The sequence below is a fragment of the Galeopterus variegatus genome, unplaced genomic scaffold, assembly GCF_000696425.1.
Source record: "Galeopterus variegatus unplaced genomic scaffold, G_variegatus-3.0.2 Scaffold617, whole genome shotgun sequence".
NCBI classification, from domain to species: Eukaryota; Metazoa; Chordata; class Mammalia; order Dermoptera; family Cynocephalidae; genus Galeopterus; species Galeopterus variegatus.
This window is the reverse complement of record NW_007726728.1, coordinates 654,683-672,897: the sequence shown is the minus strand read 5'-3', so window position 1 is coordinate 672,897 and position 18,215 is coordinate 654,683. Positions and strand designations below refer to the sequence as shown.

General features: G+C 39.6%; 1 protein-coding gene across 1 annotated transcript in view; it reads left to right on the top strand.

The window, feature by feature from the left end:
* Positions 1–436: 436 nt before the first annotated feature.
* LOC103588788 (afadin-like) overlaps positions 437–18,215 on the top strand; it is a gene marked incomplete at its 5' end in the record, with an annotated part of 47,192 nt that continues 29,413 nt past the window's right edge. Inside the window, 3 exons of the mRNA XM_008570590.1 lie at positions 437–679; positions 4,862–4,965; positions 6,719–6,805. Coding sequence (XP_008568812.1) covers positions 437–679; positions 4,862–4,965; positions 6,719–6,805 — 434 coding nt within the window. The remainder of the gene's footprint in view (positions 680–4,861; positions 4,966–6,718; positions 6,806–18,215) is intronic.

Below are 18,215 nucleotides of genomic sequence, written 5' to 3'. Positions count from 1 at the left end.
GGCCGGTCCTGTGCCTTCCTCTCTGTCTCTGCATTGCTGCTGCCGTCTTTCCTGGCCTTTGTTGCCTTGGGCTGCTCGGTCTCCCAGCGCGGTTGCAGCGCTCTCAGGAATCTTCTTTTGCATCGGCCCTAAAACCTCGAGACTGTAGTTGCTTTTTTTCGTTGTAGATTAGTTGATCAGTGATTTATTTGTTTTTTGTTGCTCTTGGAAATGCAAATAGTACTCTGGCAGCACAGCGCACAGTTCTCAGGCTCGCTCTGTCCTCTGGCTCGCCCGCTTCAGACCCGTCGCCATCTTGAAAACCTCTCTACAAGACTGATTTTGAGTGTATGGATCAATTTGTTATCCCTCCAGAACCCTGTATCTGTGTTTCTGTGTGATAAGCTGTGCTACAGCAATCAACGGGTTTTGAGTAGTTGTTAGTCACATGCACTAGTCACTGAGCATCTCTTTTTAATTTTGGTTTTGTTTTCCAAACAGGATCTTATAGAAAATGTAGTGGCTGTTGCTGAAAACACCGCTGATGAGCTAGCCCGCAGTGACGGGAGGGAAGTACAGTTGGAGGAGGATCCTGACCTGCAGCTGCCTTTTCTTTTGCCAGAAGATGGCTATTCTTGTGATGTTGTCAGAAACATTCCAAATGGTTTACAAGAATTTTTAGACCCTCTGTGCCAGAGAGGTAAATATCATTTACTGTGCCTGAGTCTGAGCTGTTGCCCAGGTTAAAGTGAACATTTTATTCACTGTCTGTCTTACATGCCAGTCCACTTGTGTGGTAGTGCACCTCTGTGTCTTCTGGAGACATCTGTGTTCTGGTGAACTGGAGAAGCATTTCTTGGTGACGTAGGATCAGAAGTGTTCAGACACAAAGCCCTCCTGGATGTGTTGTGGCCCTGCCCGTAAGCACCTGCTCTGCCTACCTGGTATCATGATTACATTTTCTGCCTGGGCCAATAACAAGGGATCTTTTAGTGCTTCTCCCTTATTGATATTTTATGAGCCTGGCAGGTTGATTAAGCCTTTTACAACTAAATTGTATGCTTTGTGTTGGTACTGGCACAGCAGACTAGTTCAGAACAACACAAGCTGTGGAATCAGATTACCTGAGTTTTAATCCCAACTCTGTCATCTACAAACTGTGCTGTCATGGGCAGGTCACTTCTGTGCCTCAGTTTCTTAAATGTAAAGCGGACACATTGGTTGTTCCCGTGGATCACTCAGAACCACGTGGAGCGAGTGCCATGTGAGTGGAGACTGCTGTGTTGCTGCCGCCTGGGTCACGAGTGCCGAGCTAGCATGAGTTTGTGGCTAACTAAACCTAAACGCCAGCATACTGTGTGCTTTGCATACTGTCCTTTTATATATGAAAGGTTTTATAGTACTGCAAGGTTTCAGTGCAACTGATTTCCCTGATTTTATTATATAACCTTTGCTGTATTTTGTTGGTGGTATATATTTATTGTAAACAACTGCAGTTATTCATAAAGTTTGAGCTTTTGAATTAGACTTAATTTTAATCCCACTCTGCTACTTTTTGTGATAACAGCTCAGATAAGAAGGAAAACAGACCCAAAAATGTAGGGGGTAGTTTAAACGAATAAAAATAACAATAATAGAGAAGTTAAGGTTTTTAGACCCATCGGTATTTAAATTTAGTGGGTGTGATTTTTAACTTCATTGAGTATTTCGCTCACCACAGTAAATGTGAAGCATCTTCAAAAAGTTCATGGAAGGATTTGCATTATCTTTTAATTCCATTTTCCACAAACTTTTTGAAGTACCCTTGTACATTTTTATATCTTCAAAGATATCCTCAAAGTTTCTGATAATTAAAGAAAAATCATTTTACAAAGCCTTCTTTTTCTAGTTAAAATGTGTTGTAGAATGCCAACTGTGCTCGGCTCTGGGTGCCATCATCCTCAGGGAAGCAGAGGCCAGTCGCGGTAAGGCAAGGGTGAGGTCTTTTAGGAAACTGTGAAGGATGAAGGGGTGGGAGCAGTTGTAGACAGGGACAGCCTTCAGTGCTGGTACAGGTGACACCTGTGGTGCCTGTGAGCAGGTGAGGAAGGGAGGGTTGGGCTGTGGTACCGTTCTGAGAAAGTTTCAGCCGGGTATGGACATGAACTAATGATTGTCTGGGAAAAGCCTTTGGAAGTGTGGCCTCATGGGGGACCAGAGACAGCAGGCACTGGGCTGCCATAGAGCTGCTTAAAGATGTCCTCCCATGCTCACCACGTCTCACATCAGAAACCATGCCAGCTTTACTTGCCACCTATAGTTGTTAACTATGGCAATAATCTTCTAACAGTCTTCTCTCCCTAATTCTCTCTTACGTTCAGTCCTCCATACTGCCAGTGGGTCTTTTAAAACTAGGATTTGTTTATTGCTCTCTATCCTACTAAGAGCTCTTCCCCCATCACCTATAGGATTCCAGTAAACTGTTGAGCATGACATCTCTCTCCAGTCTTATTTCTCTACTTTGAAACACACACACCATGAACCATATATTGTACAAGTATATCCATGCTGTTGCCTTTGTCAGGACTCCGGCTGTTGAACTTACACACTTTTGCTTATATTCTTAAATTCCAGTTAGGCAACTATTCATCTGAAAAACCTTGGCCTCTCCCTAACACTAACACACCTCCCCAAGAGCATTCTTATGTTGGTCCTTACTTCTGTCATGTTGAATTTGGGATGTGTTTGGCTCTGTGTCTTCTGTATTCATTGTTAGCTCCTGGAGCATTGCTCGGCTGGGCTGCACTTCGTCTTATCCTCAGTAGCTCACATGGGGCCTACTGCGTGCTGTGTGCCCAGTAACTAATTTCTAATTAATAGCTTGCAAATAAGAATGCAGAGACACTAATAATTTACTGGCATTTTGCAAATGTATATAATTTATACTGTGTAAGCAATGACCAGTTTTGTAATATGTGCCATAGAATAGATATTTGCCATGTTGGAAATAGTGAGATCTTGACTTGGTGATGAAGTTTTCTTCCTGACTTCCCCGTAGGCTCTTTTGAAGGATTAAATGTGGGGTTTATGTGGTATTTCTTCCTGGTCTTGGCATCACCGCAGTATTTCGTATGTGTTAGGGGATAATAGTGCATGTAGCCTAGTACACGATGTCTTTAAAAGACTTACAAAGAATTGGGTGTTTTCTTTTATGATATCAGTGTTGTTAATTCTTCACATTTAATTCTTTGTGAGCTGATTAAAGAACTGCTATGTGCCCTCAATTTATATTCCTTTTGTTTTTTCATACAGTACAGTCCTATGAGAGAAGACTATAAAACTAGCCTGGACTCATACCTGTCTGAGACACATTCCTTAAGTTAATAAAGCAAAACCTCTATTTGCAGTATGGTCCAGAACTTGTTATGGATACCTGACATTTGAAAAAATAAGAAAATAGTTTACAATTGTTGGAATTTCAAAATTATGAGAGATTTGTGATTTCCTAAAACATGGGAAAGACGAGCAAATTATAGATTATATTTTATTTTATTTTATTTATTTATTTATTTATTTATTTTTTGTCTTTTTGTCTTTTTCCGTGTCCGGCAACGGATCGCAACCCTCAGTGTTGCCCCCGTACCGGACTGGGGACCGGCAACGGGATCGCAACCCTCGGTGTTGCTCCCGCGCCTCGCTCAGCCAGTGAGCGGGAACCGGTCTGTATGTGGGATCCGAACCCTCGGGTGGGAGCGCCGCCACGCTTCCCAAGCGGCGCACTATCCAGTGCGCCACCGGGCCGGCCCTATAGATTATATTTTAATGAAACTATTATAACAGTGATTTTTTTTTAAAAGTAAAACTAAGTAAAACTACTTTATATTATTATTTTAAGTGAATATGTTTTTGACGTCTCTTTTTCCGTCTATCACAAACCACCTCATAAGTGTCCCAAAATAATAGTCAAAATTATCCTCCCTGATGAAACACTAGGATGGATGAGACCACTAGCTAATGCCAGCTCGGACTCCTAGCCAGTACCCAAGTCATCAGGATTAGTTAGGACTGTGTATTAATGAAAAGCTGCACAGTGTCTGGCACTCAGTATGCTCTTGATAAATGCTAGCTGCTAGTAGTAAGGAGATGACAGCTTTAAAGAAAACTTAACAAGAATTGTGCAAGGTCTACGTAATATGATTGGTCAGGAAATACGGAGGAGCACAAAATAGGACTTGAGTAAATGAAGAATAACATATTTTAAATTGAAAGGCTTAGTCTTATGAAGATGTCATTTGCCCTGATGAAGATATCAGAGATATTCTTTAAAACATTATAAAAAGATTCTAAAATTCATTTGTAAGGTATTTAAATGAGTATGAACCTATAAGAAAATTTAGATAAAGTGTAATGAGAAGAGGCCATCTAACCTAAGAATTGCTGTACAAGTCAAATAATATCTAGATGTCCTGTGTGTGATGTGGTAGTTAGACTTTCCATGTAGTGTCATTCTCTGATTCCCCTGTCCTTTCCCTTTGCTGAATAGATATTCTGAATGTTACTGAGGATCTCTTAATGTAGTAAACAGTTCTGCAGGGTAGTAATAATTACAAGTCAATTTAATAAATTTTTATAGATGTAAGAAAAAAGTTCTTTTGGAACACAGAGGAGAAGGAGACCAATTTCACTTGTCTGCTTGGTGCTGAAATTATGTTGGACCATAACAAATATATAATTTTAAATATCTGATAATTCAGTTTTCGGAGGGAATAAAGGCATAGAGTAAGAAAAATATTGCCATTAGATATTAAAAAGTCTGTGATTTATCTTGCTTCTTTTACTGAAGATCATGTGTCTTGATGTGGTGAGCTTTTTCAGTTTTATAATTTGCTTGTTTTCTTCCTAGGATTTTGCAGGTTAATTCCTCACACACGTTCACCTGGTACTTGGACAATATATTTTGAAGGTGCGGATTATGAGAGTCACCTCATGCGTGAGAACACAGAACTGGCAAGTATTTTGAGGTTGCTAGATGGACTGTAAAATGAAATGAGTTGCTTAGGACTCGAAGACGTGATGCGGTCTTGTTCTTTGCTTACACTGGACATTCTTGTTATGGGAAAATTTTTAAATCACTTTTAAATGTTGATTTTATTCAAAAAATCTTGAGTATTGATTTGTATGTGTATTCCCCCCCCATACCATGTTTATACAGTTTTGTCTATAAACGGTATTTTTAAAAATAAAAAATACTTACGCTAACAGTTATACCAGCCTTAATGTTAATACGTGTTTTAGAAACATATTAATAGGGAAGCTTTAACAGATTTTATAAGAAAAATATTTTTCTTTGGCAAAAATATTTTATTTTATAGTTAGCTCTGCCTTGTCTTAAATATATATGAAGTCATTTATTAATATTTTGCATCTTTTTGAAAGAATTGTAAACCTACTATTTTCTAGCTTCCTACATTTTAAGGAAAATTCTACTTTGCTTCATGCAGAGAGTTTTAAACAAAAAAGAATGCTTTTTTGTATATTAAGTTCAAAATGATTTATTTTGGCTTCCTAGCATACTTAGCTGCACATGTAAGTTCATCATAGCTGTATCCTAAAATTGAGTTAATTGATCTCTTTGTTACACCAAATACATGATCACTTTTAGCTACTAATAAAGTTAACGTTCCTCTAATACTTATCATTGAAAGCTGCAGTTTGTCATACCCCAAGTAACAGCAGCAATTTCTAATTACCAGATGTTATTAAAAAAAAAAAAAAAAAGTTTACTTCTTAGGTTCACTGAGTCTTCATCTTTCTATTTTATTCCCAGATTCTTCCACTTTCAGGTCTTGATTTTTTTAAAAAAATTCTAATGTCACCTAATTTTATTTATTTCCCTCAAAATATTCTTTCACATGCCTTGTTTATTTTCCTTTTAATTAAAAAGCCATGGGCGTAATTTCCACTTTTTGGCAATGTGCCTTCATGCTTATGTATTTAATTAGTTAAGTTCTCCCTTAGTATGTATACACTGTTAATTTTCTTTAATTTTGTTTACTCTGTAGTATGAGTTATGACATGTATATGATATGTAACTTCAATGGATAATTTCATTGTCATTCTTTTATGAATCTATTCAAGAACTGGCCTGCCGTATTGGGCTGTAATTTAGTCACTTCAGGTTGATTACCCGACCGAGTGGCCTTTACTTAATAGTAGAGTACTTTAAAAACTCATGTGTGAACCCTGAAACTGCTTTATTTTTGCTGTTTAAGATAAAATGACTGTTGGATTTTCCCTGGAGACAATACGTTAGGTCATCTTTGTTGTCACTGTGTTTGCTATCCTCCTATAGCCAGTTAAATTTAAATTTCTTTCTTTTTAAAAAAGCCTGGTAATTTATTTTGAAAGGTAATAAAGTAAAAATTGAATTTTGTCTTTATGAATCAAGTTTTCTAACCTGATGGTAATGGAAGTTTAGTTTTGATTTATAAATTAAGTTCTTAAAATAACACTTCAATAGCCTTTATGGCTAAATTCATTTTCAAGACTTTAGTCAAGAATATCAGTATTAAGTTTACCAAATCAATGCATGAAGAGTATTTGTATTAACTGATTTTTTTTTTACACTTTCCTATCTTACCCTTCTGTTTTCTTTTCCCATTTACTACAGTGAATATGATTGACCAGACCATGATTTGTCTTGCCATACAGAAGCACTTCCATTTCAGTCATAAAATAAACCTTTGTTTTCATCCTTTAGGCTCATCCTCTGAGGAAAGAACCTGAAATAATCACTGTGACCCTAAAGAAGCAGAATGGAATGGGCCTCAGCATTGTGGCCGCAAAGGTAGGGCAGAATCAGTCCTGTGAGAGTCGTCCTCTGCACTCTCTAACGCCGAGTCGGGTGGGTCAGAGCGGATTCCATGGGAGCGCTTTACCGCCTGTGCGTAAAGTGTGTGCTCAGTTCCAGTCCTGTGGGGGAGAGGAATGGTGTGCACTGAATGGAGCCACTGTGCTCAGTGGGCTCAATTAGTGAGGGATGACCTCCTGCTCTGAAAATGTAGCTAGTGAGTGATGCCTTGAGATGACGCTTATGCTACGCAGAAGGAGATGACTTAAAGGCCAAGTCAAGACTTGATTAGCACAATGGGGAGAAAGCATTGGCACAATAGAAAACTGCTTAGTAGAAACGGCACAGGTCTGTCACCTCATCACAGTGGGACATTAGACACCCTTACCAAATTTCAGTGCATGAGAGACTCATGGGGGACCTTTTTATACAAGCAGATTTTCGATTCTAAACTCCAGGTGTCCTCTTCCAGTAGGTGTGGAGTGGGGCTTAGGAAATTGCATTTTTAACCAAGGCTGTGTATGGTTCTGACAGGTATTGACTGCTGGGCCAACTTCCCAGAACTCTTAGGATTTGAGTCCCTTCACCCTTTAGTGCATGGAGGGATATTTATAACCACACGGTTCTTTCAGTTAGAAGAAATTAATATTGTGATTCTTGGAGTTACTTAGCCATAAGCCTTTTCTACCATGTGGATACTCATTTATGTTTGCTTATAGTAAATTTTATCTTTGAATCACATTCAGATATTTTCAGTGGAACAAATGTGATTTTTTTTTTAGCTAATATTCAATAACATTTTAATCAGCTTTGCTAATATTTTGCTTAAAGTAATACTTTAGCAACTAAAGTTTTTGTGTGTCCATATATCTTTGGAATGTACTAACAGCTTGCAAGTACTATATAGCAATATGATAGAAGTGCCTTCTGAATTGCACACTGTTAATGTATTTTGAGTAATATGTTTAAATCGATAATAGCCAAAAATTTTAGCTTAAAATTTGTTTTTCTCTATATCAGAAATATATATCCTGAGTATATGTGGAAATAAGCTGGCTGTCATTTGAAACCCTGCCATTCCCATTGCCTATGGACCCGTGGTTTTTAAAAAGTTGTGCTAAAGTCTTTTTCCCCTCAACCCCCTAACTTGTAAAGGGGCTGTTTGAGGTGAGGGTCTTGAGGAAGGCTGTGAGGGCTGCGTTGCTCTGGACAAATGCAAAAGCGTGAGGACAGCCTGGGAGGGCATGCTTTTGCCTGAGGGCGTGACTGTGAGCTCATGTGGTCCAGTAAGCAGTGGGCACTTCCTGGCTTGGGGTTTCTGCATGTCCTGTTGCCTCCATTTGGAATCTTTGCCTCTCATGCTGCTTTTTAAAGCAAGGCTCAAATGTCCTACTTTCTGAGGACTTCCCCGGCAGGTCAACCTTCTCTTCATTGTCCCCTGAGTTAGGGCTGGTCCCTCTGTACTTTCTTTTGAGCACTTCCCACAACTGTAATTACATCATGGGGAGTTTTTTTTTTTTTATCTTTCTCACTGTTAGACTGACTCTGTGTTGCATCTTCTCTGTATTATCTCCACTCCCTAACACAGTCCCTGGCATATGCTGGGCAAAAAATAATTGTTGGAAAAAAAAAATAAAGAACAGCTTTCTAAAAGACAGAGTATTTGATTTGCTATTATACATCTTCAATCCTGGAAATTAATTTACTTAACATAATAAATTACCAACTGTGTTAGAAAAACACTCACTGAGTTAGCTATGAGGAAAATTTCTACAAATGCCTGTGAGACACTATATGATCAAGATCCAGTGTAAGTATCATAAACTTTACATTTGGATATTTCAGAGAAGTGATCTCAGGAGATAGTTGTAGAAGACCTTGTGGAAGAGGTGGGCTCCAGCTAGCCCCTGGGGTGCACGTGATGAGGGAGGTCTGTGTAGGTGGGAACGAAAGCAAGCAGGGACAGAGCAGACGAGCCCTGTGAGATGGGGGGAGCTGAGTGAGGGAGGGCGGCGCTGAATTGGTTCTAAAACTCTTGGTAAGTCTCAAGACTGAGGCACCCTAGGGAAATGAAGAGTTTGGAACAAAAGAGGAACATGACGAAATCGGCGTTTTAGGAAGCTTTATCTGGGCGTGGCCTGAGGATGAGTTAAAAGAACCTGGGACTAAAGGTGGGCATCTGTTCAGTAGTCAGTTGAAGGGCTGGAGACCTTTTAGAGTATGGGTCGAAGGTGTTACGTCTGTGAAGCACCGAGTCCCACGGGCTCACCTGTGTGAAGAGGGCGGGTCCACAGCCTCTCAGCTACCCCCCAGTCCAGAATCTGCCGACCCCTGATAAGGACCGTGCTCATGGGCCATGCTTCCAGACCCACAACCCAGAGCATTTGGAGATGTGAAAGGGGAAGTATCGGCCATGACTGATTTTCTTCTGCTTACCAACTGAATCAGTGCCTGTTTTCAGGGAAATATTTACTAGGATCAAGAATTCTCTCACTATGCTTAAATATACAGGGAAAATTTAACCTTCGTCATTTCTTTTATGTATATCATCTTGTTTCAAATACTCATCTTGCTTGAGATTTGAGGAGTGTGTGGGGGGGACTACAATTATCAGAGTCTCCATCTTTTCCAGTTTAAAAAAAAAAATCTCTTTCCTCACAAAGCTACTTATCTTCTTTAGATTCGAGTCTGATGTAGGTAAGCATTCAGTTGTTGCTATTCTCTCTGATGTCGCGTCGTGGAACCAGTGTTACCTTACTGCAGGGAGGTTAGGAGTGGGTCTGGGGGTCCACCTGGGCCCTCCTTGCCCTCACCTGGATGTCCTCTGGCCTTGAAATGTTGGCCTCTGTCCTTGTCGGGTTGCCAGGTGTCAGGTAGGCAGTTACAACAACGAGCCAAACTAAAAGTCACAATCAAGCCTTTATTCAGTTCCCGAGGCTGTGCAGGCTGCAGGCCAGAGGAAGAGGTGAGAGTCAGATGATGAGCAGGTGGGGGAAGCCTCACACTACGGAAGCCCCAAACAGAAGGCTCTGCCTGTTTATGGGCCACAGGGGAAGGAGTAAAAATAGGAGCCAGAGTGGTGGAAGGTGCCTTAGCCCAGGCCCCCGGCAGGAATGCAGATGTGTGGATGAGCGTGGCTGGTCAGCAGAGGGTAGCTTCTCACTGCAGCCCCCCAGAGCCGCAGTGGCTGCCAGCCCCGAGTCCAGTGAACGTGCTGCATGAGCTGCTTCCACCCAGCCTCTGCTGCCTGCAGTCTCCATGCCCTGCCACAGCTGTCCTTGCTTCTTGTTTCTGTTTGCACGCACTTGTTCCCTCTTCCACTCCCAGCCTCTGCTAGTCTCTCCTCTCCTGTGGGCTCGAAGCCCCCGAGCTGTCCTGGGTCCTCTCTGCATTTGCTCACATACAGGGAAGCATCTTCTCTCTACATCTTCAGGAGAAAGTAGTTAGGTTATAAAAATGAAATGACTTTGGAATTTTTGCCAAAAGTATTTGTCATTTGTTATAAGATACAGTAGGTGTATCAACATAGCCCAGTTATTTCCATTAGCCTAACATGATTTAGGAGTCTGCAGGGGTTAGCTTCAGGATTTAAAGCAATTTTAGGACTAGGTCCTTTATTACTTTTACTAGTATTAGAAAAAACGTAATATGAAAGAGGTGGCTAATTGTTATCCCAGAAGACAATATTGATTCCCTATTGTGTGAAAGTAGAGTGTAATTTTTCACTTTTTAATGTTTAAATCTCTGGGATTTTTTTCTTGTTTTCTACACTAAAATTCATTTTAAAAGATTTGTAGAAATGACTGGAAAGAACTGTTAATAGGAATTTTAACTGGGATATAGGATTATAGAATGGAGCTTAATGGAGCATAGTTAACAACACAGGGCTAGACAGATACCAATCAGGAGATGAACTTTTTTCCCAGCTGAAGCTGCATTGGGGGATGCGGCAGATGTGCATGTCCACTCTGGAGCTTCTGGGATGCACGTCGTGCATGGAGCACACACTCCTGCCTCCCCTTCCCGAATCACTCACTCAGTGGCCCAGCACAGGTCTTCCCTGGGGAAAAGGAGGGTGAGGACCTTAGAACAGGGCCCTCTAAAAGAGCAGAAAGCCCTGAAGAGGTGGTGCACCTCTGCATTTCCTACTCTGCGCACACTCCCATGCAGGAAAGGGTGGAGAGTGGCGGGAGAGGCCCTTGCTCCTTCCTTTCCAGGGGACACAGACATGTGTGTCCCTTTTCTAAAGTGGACGGGATAGACAGTTAGTTCTCATTTATAGTCTTTTACAGATTTTCCCTAGGGAATAGCGTGTATAAATTTGAAACTGGAAGAAGAGTAATATTAAAAGAATAGTCCTTAAATGGTTAATTCATCAGCTTATAAAAATAGATTTAATGAGACCAAGTGTGGATTTGATTCTCATGAAAGTTGTTTTTTACCTAGGGAAAGTTTTCTTCTCCCACCAACAATGTCTGTAATCCTAGGTAGCCACTTTATCAGTACCTACTGCTTGATTGCTTGAGGGACAAGGCAAAAAAAAATACGAAAGAGTAATGACATCATAGGTCATTGCTTATTCGAGGACGTTTTCTGTGGTAGAGTGGAGGTCAATGAAGGCCGCTCTGAGGAAGTATCTTTTAAGCTGAAACTTGAAGGGTTAGTAAGTGTGGGCCAGATAGAAGATCACAGGTAGAGAATTTCAGGAGCGGGACCGCACGCAAAGGCTCTAAGCCTAGTGTGGCTGGAGCAAAGCATGGAAGCCCTGTGGGGTGTGTTACAAGGCAGGCAGGACCACTTTACTGGTGTTGTGGGCTTTGTTGCACTAAGCAGTTGTACTGTCGTAGCATGAAAGCAGCCAAAGGACAGTTCATTAAGGATTGACCCTAGCTATGTTCCAATAAAACTTTATTTATGAGAACAGGCACTAGGTTACTTGCCAACCCCTGAGGCAGAGCCGAGCCATGCAATGGTGGGTCTGGACAGAGATGTGGATTTCATTACAGGTGAAATAAGGAGCCTTTGAAGAGGTTTAAATGAAAGTATGCTATACTCAGAGTGCAGTTTTAAATTTTTACTCTTACTACTCTGTGGAGCATGGATCAGCTCAGAAGTACGACCAGAAACTACTCAGTAAGCTGTACTAGCTTTCCCAGTGAGGTTGTGGAGGCTTAGCCTTGGGAGCCAGCCAGAGGCAGGTGTGTTGTGTATGCACAGGACCAGTGTGCCTTAGAACAGTCACCTGTGAGGGTAGGTGTTTCTCCAGTTCACTTGGCAAATTTGAATGACATATTTGTTGAATGACAGCTTTTGGATTGGTTAATGAACTGGATGTGGTAGGTGAAGAGGGGAGATACTGAAATGATTGCTGGTTCTGTCTGGAGCCGCTGGGGATGTGGAGGTGCTGTTTCCTGAAGGTAGGGCTAGGAAGAAGGAGCATCTGCAGAGGGGTAAGCTTCAGTGGCAGTGGAGTCAAGAGTTCAGTTTTGAGCAGGCTACATTTGAGATTTGGGATGCCTGTTAAGATATGTGAATATAGACCAAGGCCAAGGGTTCAGATCCCTGTACCAGCCACCCCGCCACCCCCCCCAAAAAAAAAAGATAAGTGAGTATATTATCTAGTAGACAGTTAGATAGTGGAGCCATAGATAAAATTTGGGTGTCAGCATATAGATTCGCTAAAGGAAATAACTAAAAATGGTCTGTTAATTGGACACTGTGTTTTTTTCAGAAATGAAAAATGCTATGTTAATGTCTATTCTTGAAAAGAGGTAAACGAATCTAACAGTTCACTCGTATACTTGATTACTTACTGCAATCTATTTTTCTCTAGCTTATTTGTAATAACTGGTACTTGGAAAGGAAGGCTCAGCAGAAGATAACAAACGTCTGATCTGTGCACACTGCTAAGATATCATTGTGTAGCTGATAGATATGTAGGTCTGCGTAAGTTATAATAATAGAGCCGGCTTATTTTCAGCATTTTAGGGGTGTATTTTAAGTGCAGGGTAGGTCAGTATATGTGGGGATTTACCTTCAGCATGCTTTAGGTTGCTGGCCCTGCCTCTTACAAGCCCTTCAGCATGGTGTGCATCACATGTGATCCTGGTGATGCCTGGGCTCTGCAGTCACACTGCCTCTGCCACCAGCAGCCTTGGAATGCTGAGCAAATTGCTCCACCTCTCAAAGACGCCATTTCCTTGCCTTTAATGTAGTGGTAGTAGTTGTAGTTACCTCAAGGATCAAGTAAGAGAAGCTGTGTGAAGCATTTTGGGCCAGATATGGGATAATCACACAATAGCATCATCTGTCATTTTGTTCTTGTTAGTTTCGTGGCTTGTATTTTTTCCTGCAGAAAAGCCTGTAGACCTGCATCTTTGATTTATCCCCAGCAATCCTTACTGTATGTGTCCTTTTGTTGTTTTCTGTAAACTATGCAATTTTTGTATTTGGCCTAGTCATCTTTCCTTTTTAAATTGGTGTGTGGCTTAGCCACTATAACCCTGAACCATGTTTTCGTGTTGACTCCCTGACTCGCCTTCCACGTGGTGGTTGAGTTTTATGAAATCCAGATGATTTGGAAGCAGTGTGGGTATGCAGTACACTTCTAAAAACATTGCTTTTGGGGAAGTTTAGCATGCTACTTCTTGCTCATCTGTGGGACAACACTATGCTTCCTGTTTAATTTGGACTTTTAAAATACAAACAATTCCCTCCTTTTTATTTTTCTAGCTCTTTTTAAAGTTTAATAAAGTACGAAGTGAATGAAAATCAGGGCAGACTGGTTACGTAAGAGTCTGAGTGTTGCATTGGTTCTAGCTCATGCTGATAAATGCCATACGGTGTCAGAGCGTCCCGCTCACAGCTGTGGCGATCCCCATCTTGAAAAACCAGCTGTGTTGGTTGCCATTGAAAACAGAGAAGTAGACGATTGTTTTTTCCAGTTCGTGAAGTTTTTGTAGTCCTAGAGATGAAAATGTGGTTCTCTGTTGTTGGAAGAACAGAATCGGTGGTGAGTTTCTTCAGCGTGTTGTTGTCGATGTTCTTGCGCAAACTGGGATCTTTAAAGAATGCTTTTTCTTCCCACTGTAACTTGTTTAAGCCTGTCAGTAATTAACTTGCTCGTGAAGCAACCATTTGATGCAGCTTATAATTACACACCCAGACATTAGTTCTTTTCTATTTTTATGCTGCAAATTCTATAGTTTCATAAAAATATAAGGCTCCTATATGCTTTTTATTCAAGAAAAAAGCCGTAACATTTAACCCTGCTTATTATAATAGGGTGAAAATTGCTTTAAGTAATGATAACTGCTGCTGTATAACTTGCCAAGACATGTACGAGAGCATCCGTGATGTAACTTACTTTTGGCCACATTAGGTGGTTTTAGTGTAAGCTTTCTCTAAACCCTATTTTTTCTAAAAGTGAACATAAAATGACAGTTTTAAAAATACTGAAAATATTTTATTATTTCATCTAAAAATGGATGGTTAAAGTGCCTTAAAGATGTTCTAGTTTATTTTAGGATGTGTACTGCTTTTAAGTTTTTAAATCTCAGCTTAAAACACAAGATTCCTGTGCCTTAAAAATGAGAAGGTAAAAGAGTTTTTACTAATGTACCTTCTTACTGTTTGAAGAGTAATTTCCTTACTTAAACTATAATTTAGTCCTTTGAAGAATTTGAGACCCTCTGTCTTGTGTTCTTTAATGGCCTTATTATAGCCACATGGGAAAGACCTAGTCAAAGAAGTGAAGTCAGGAAATTCTGCATTCCTTTGTACGTCAGTTCCAAAGTACTCCTTGTGACTGTGGAGTTTCTTCCATGGAAATGCCAGAAACATCTTTCCATTAAGTTGTATGAAATGACACAGTGCTCCTCATAGCTTTTGCTTATGAACTTGGAAACAGTATTTTGTATTTCTGTGCCAAAAGCAAAATAGTAAATTACATAAAAGAATATATATTTTTTTGCCTATTTTTTAAAAATTATAGCCTAAGTGCTGATTTCTTAGATTGACTGAAATATTGAATTTCTTTACAACATTAAAATAATAGAGTAGAAGGGAGGGAGGTTTTGGTAATGGGCTACAATAATCAACCACATTGTATATTGAGAAAGTAAAATAAAACTAAAAAAAGAAGAAAGAAAATAATAGAGTAGAAACATAAATGTTAATCCTCTAAAGAACTTTCTTTTCACAGTGTGGTACACATAGAAAATATTTGTAGGGTCCACCAGGATAAAGGACATCAGCTGTGGTTCAGAGTGCCACAGGCTTGACCTGGGTGGGCTTTATAAGGAACCTCAGTGTCATCTCCACGGGTCTCTAAGGAGCTTGATTCACAGACTGCTTTGGGAGTCCAAGGAAAGCTGTGTGCCCTCTTTTCCCCAATGAAATTCACACACACACACCAAATGACATGTACAATTTTCAAGGGTTCATGGACCTCCTGCAGCCTATCTGTGGGACACAATTTTAGCATCCCATACCTAGTTCATCTCCTTTGTTGTACAGAGAGGGAAAAGATAGACATGGTATTTTCTATTTTGTATTTTATAGGAAGGGTAAACAGTGAACAGAGCTGGAACTATAGCTTAGCTCACAGAAATCAAGCTTAGTTACTTTGCAACATTATGTCTGTTAAGGGTAACTTACCATTTACTTTCAAGGTTGCTGGGAATGGAATGAATTTTAGAACTAATTATTTCAAAATTAAGGTAATTCATACCAAAAAGAGAGATCTTTGGAGTGTTTCTAAAACTCCAGTCTGGACTGTGACAATTTATGAACCAGAACAACTTGTTGACTAGAAGCAAATCAACTGAAGCCCTGAGAAAAGCAGCCAGTGCAGGGCGGAGCACTGCACTGAATGTGCTGATGAGTTTTCAGTGTTCCTGGGCTCTGAGCTCATTCTATCCACTCATTGTTTTAAAACCTCTAGCTGGAGAATCCAGACTAGATTTCCATGTCTGAAAACAATAGGGTTGAATTCATACTGCTTTGACTGGCATATCTTTCTTCCTCCTGCTCTTTTTTTTTTTTTTTTTCCTGGATTGTGTTGTAATGATGTTTTTATGTTGTTAATCATATGACACTCCCACACCCACTCTGAGTTTGCTACTGGAATGTAGCGTAGCTTCTTTCTGATCAGTCCTCGTCTGTGTGAGAAGAGGTGACCTAGACTTTGGATGTCTCCTGGAAAGGTGTAAGGTGCGTGAGGAGAACTGGAGAAAACAGGACATCTGGGAAGCAGCCTCTTCCGTGTGCCGCTTCTCATCAGATGCACACGCATCTCAGCTCCAGGGAAAGTACAGTGTGTAGCAGTTGAGTTCTTTTGATCATTCTTTTTAGTGACTTTTTTTCCTTTCACTCACTGCTATTCTCTTTTGTAACTTTTGTACAGGCACATTTCAAATACAGGTTTTTTTTCATCTCCTTTGTGCTGTCTGCCCTCTCTTTTCTCTCTGCCTCATTAGTCCCACCTCCCACTCAATCCCCTCCCCTTCTTTCACTTTTAGAGGAAAGAAAAGCAGTTTCAAGTTGTATTTTAAGACTAAAGTGTTAAGATCACATAGGTAGTGATGTTTGTGTTTCATTTTAATTTTTTTTTTTTTTTAAGAGGACTTAGGATCTAGGTTTTCTGCCTTTACTCTGCACTGCTTGCTAATGCGTGTTTGGATATCATTTTCTAACACTCCAAACTTATGCTGAAGGACACAGATGCTAATGTGGCAGTTGGGATGCTGTTCTGACAGTGAATGCTGTTCTCAAGTGCTTCCAGAAGGGAGAATGTGTTTTCAGTATTAAAAAATTAACTTCTGGTATTTAAGTTTGTTTAGTTAAATTTCGAAATTATATTTAGTGAAATTTATAATTCCTGATGCCTTTGGAATTTATAACTGCTTTCCAAAAGACCACCTACCTCCCCTTTTTTTAAAAAAGGAATTGATTTGTTAAATAAGGTATGGATAATCCTGAATGTTTATGATTATTCTTTTAATTTTACAAATAATAGACTAAAATGTAATAATATTTTTTCAAATACCATTTCAGGTACCTTTGGGTTTGGGCAAGGAATTCTTAAAATTATTCAGTCTGTGTATTTATCTGTTATATCATGTTCTCAATTTTAATGGCTCTTACTGCTTTTCAGTGGTTGGAAATCAGGGTTTATAATGTTAGCATATATATTATATTATGGTAAGATCTTGTTTTTGCCTAGTAATATGCATAACTGTAAATTTATTGCTAGTACCTATGGTTACAACATGCATACTGTGAAAAACCTATAGTTCTAGAGCAGCACCATCCCATAGAAATGTAATGTGATCCACACAGATAATTTTAAATTTTCTACTAGCTGCATTAAAAAAAAAAAAAGAAACAAGTGAAATTAATTTTAATAATATATTTTATTTTACCCAATATATCCAAAATGTCATCATTTCAATATGTGGTCAATATAAAAGTCATTAGTATTTTCCATTTTTTCCATACTAAGTCTTTGAGATGTGGGTGTATTTTACACATTCACGTTTCATTTCCTGCTGGCCACACTGATGGCTCTGCAGCCACACGAGGCCATCTTACTGGCTTTTGGTCAGTACTTACATAGCTTATACATGGGTCTTTTAGTGACTGATGTGCAGTAACACTGACACACAGCAGCAAAGAACATAGAATTCTGGGCTTCATTTCTTTTTTTTTCTTAATTGGAAAAAGTGAAATTACAATAATATGAATTTTAATTTTATGTATGTGTGTGTATGTGTATAAAATAGGAACTAGCAGATTATTTTAATAAATTTTGAATTCAGTCTTATGAGGCTAGATTAGATTGTGCATTATTGTTTAGAAATAAGACATAAATTAAGCGGTTTAATATTTCTGAAATTAATAAATTTTATGCAATTTTTAACATAGGCTGTAACCTTCTCATTTTCATTTAGATGAAGTGGGGCAAATAGCTAGAGAGCATAGGAAATTATTATGGCTTGATAGATGGCAGTTTTCCTAGGCACCTTACCAGTAGCTGGCAGTTAGGGGTGCAGCAGAGCTTCTTTACTCTACCACCCACCTAGTCAGGGTGGATATCTTTAGACCAGGACTGCTGTGCCCAGATCAAAACAGTGGACACTATAGTTGGGCAAAGATTGTAGTATTTCAGGTTGAAAATAGCTACCCATATTGATTTGATATACATATAGTTAGAAATTCCTTAGAGTTCTTTTATCTTGGGTATTCATGTGTAATTTTGTTGTTTTTTAAAAATAATTACGAGTCATACTGTAATTTCTTCATACAACAGTTGTATTTACAGTTTTTATGACCAGTTTATGGCCGTGAGCTGCGCATAAAATATAGGTAGGATTCAAACAAGCAGGCGTGGAAGGAAGGAAGGGCG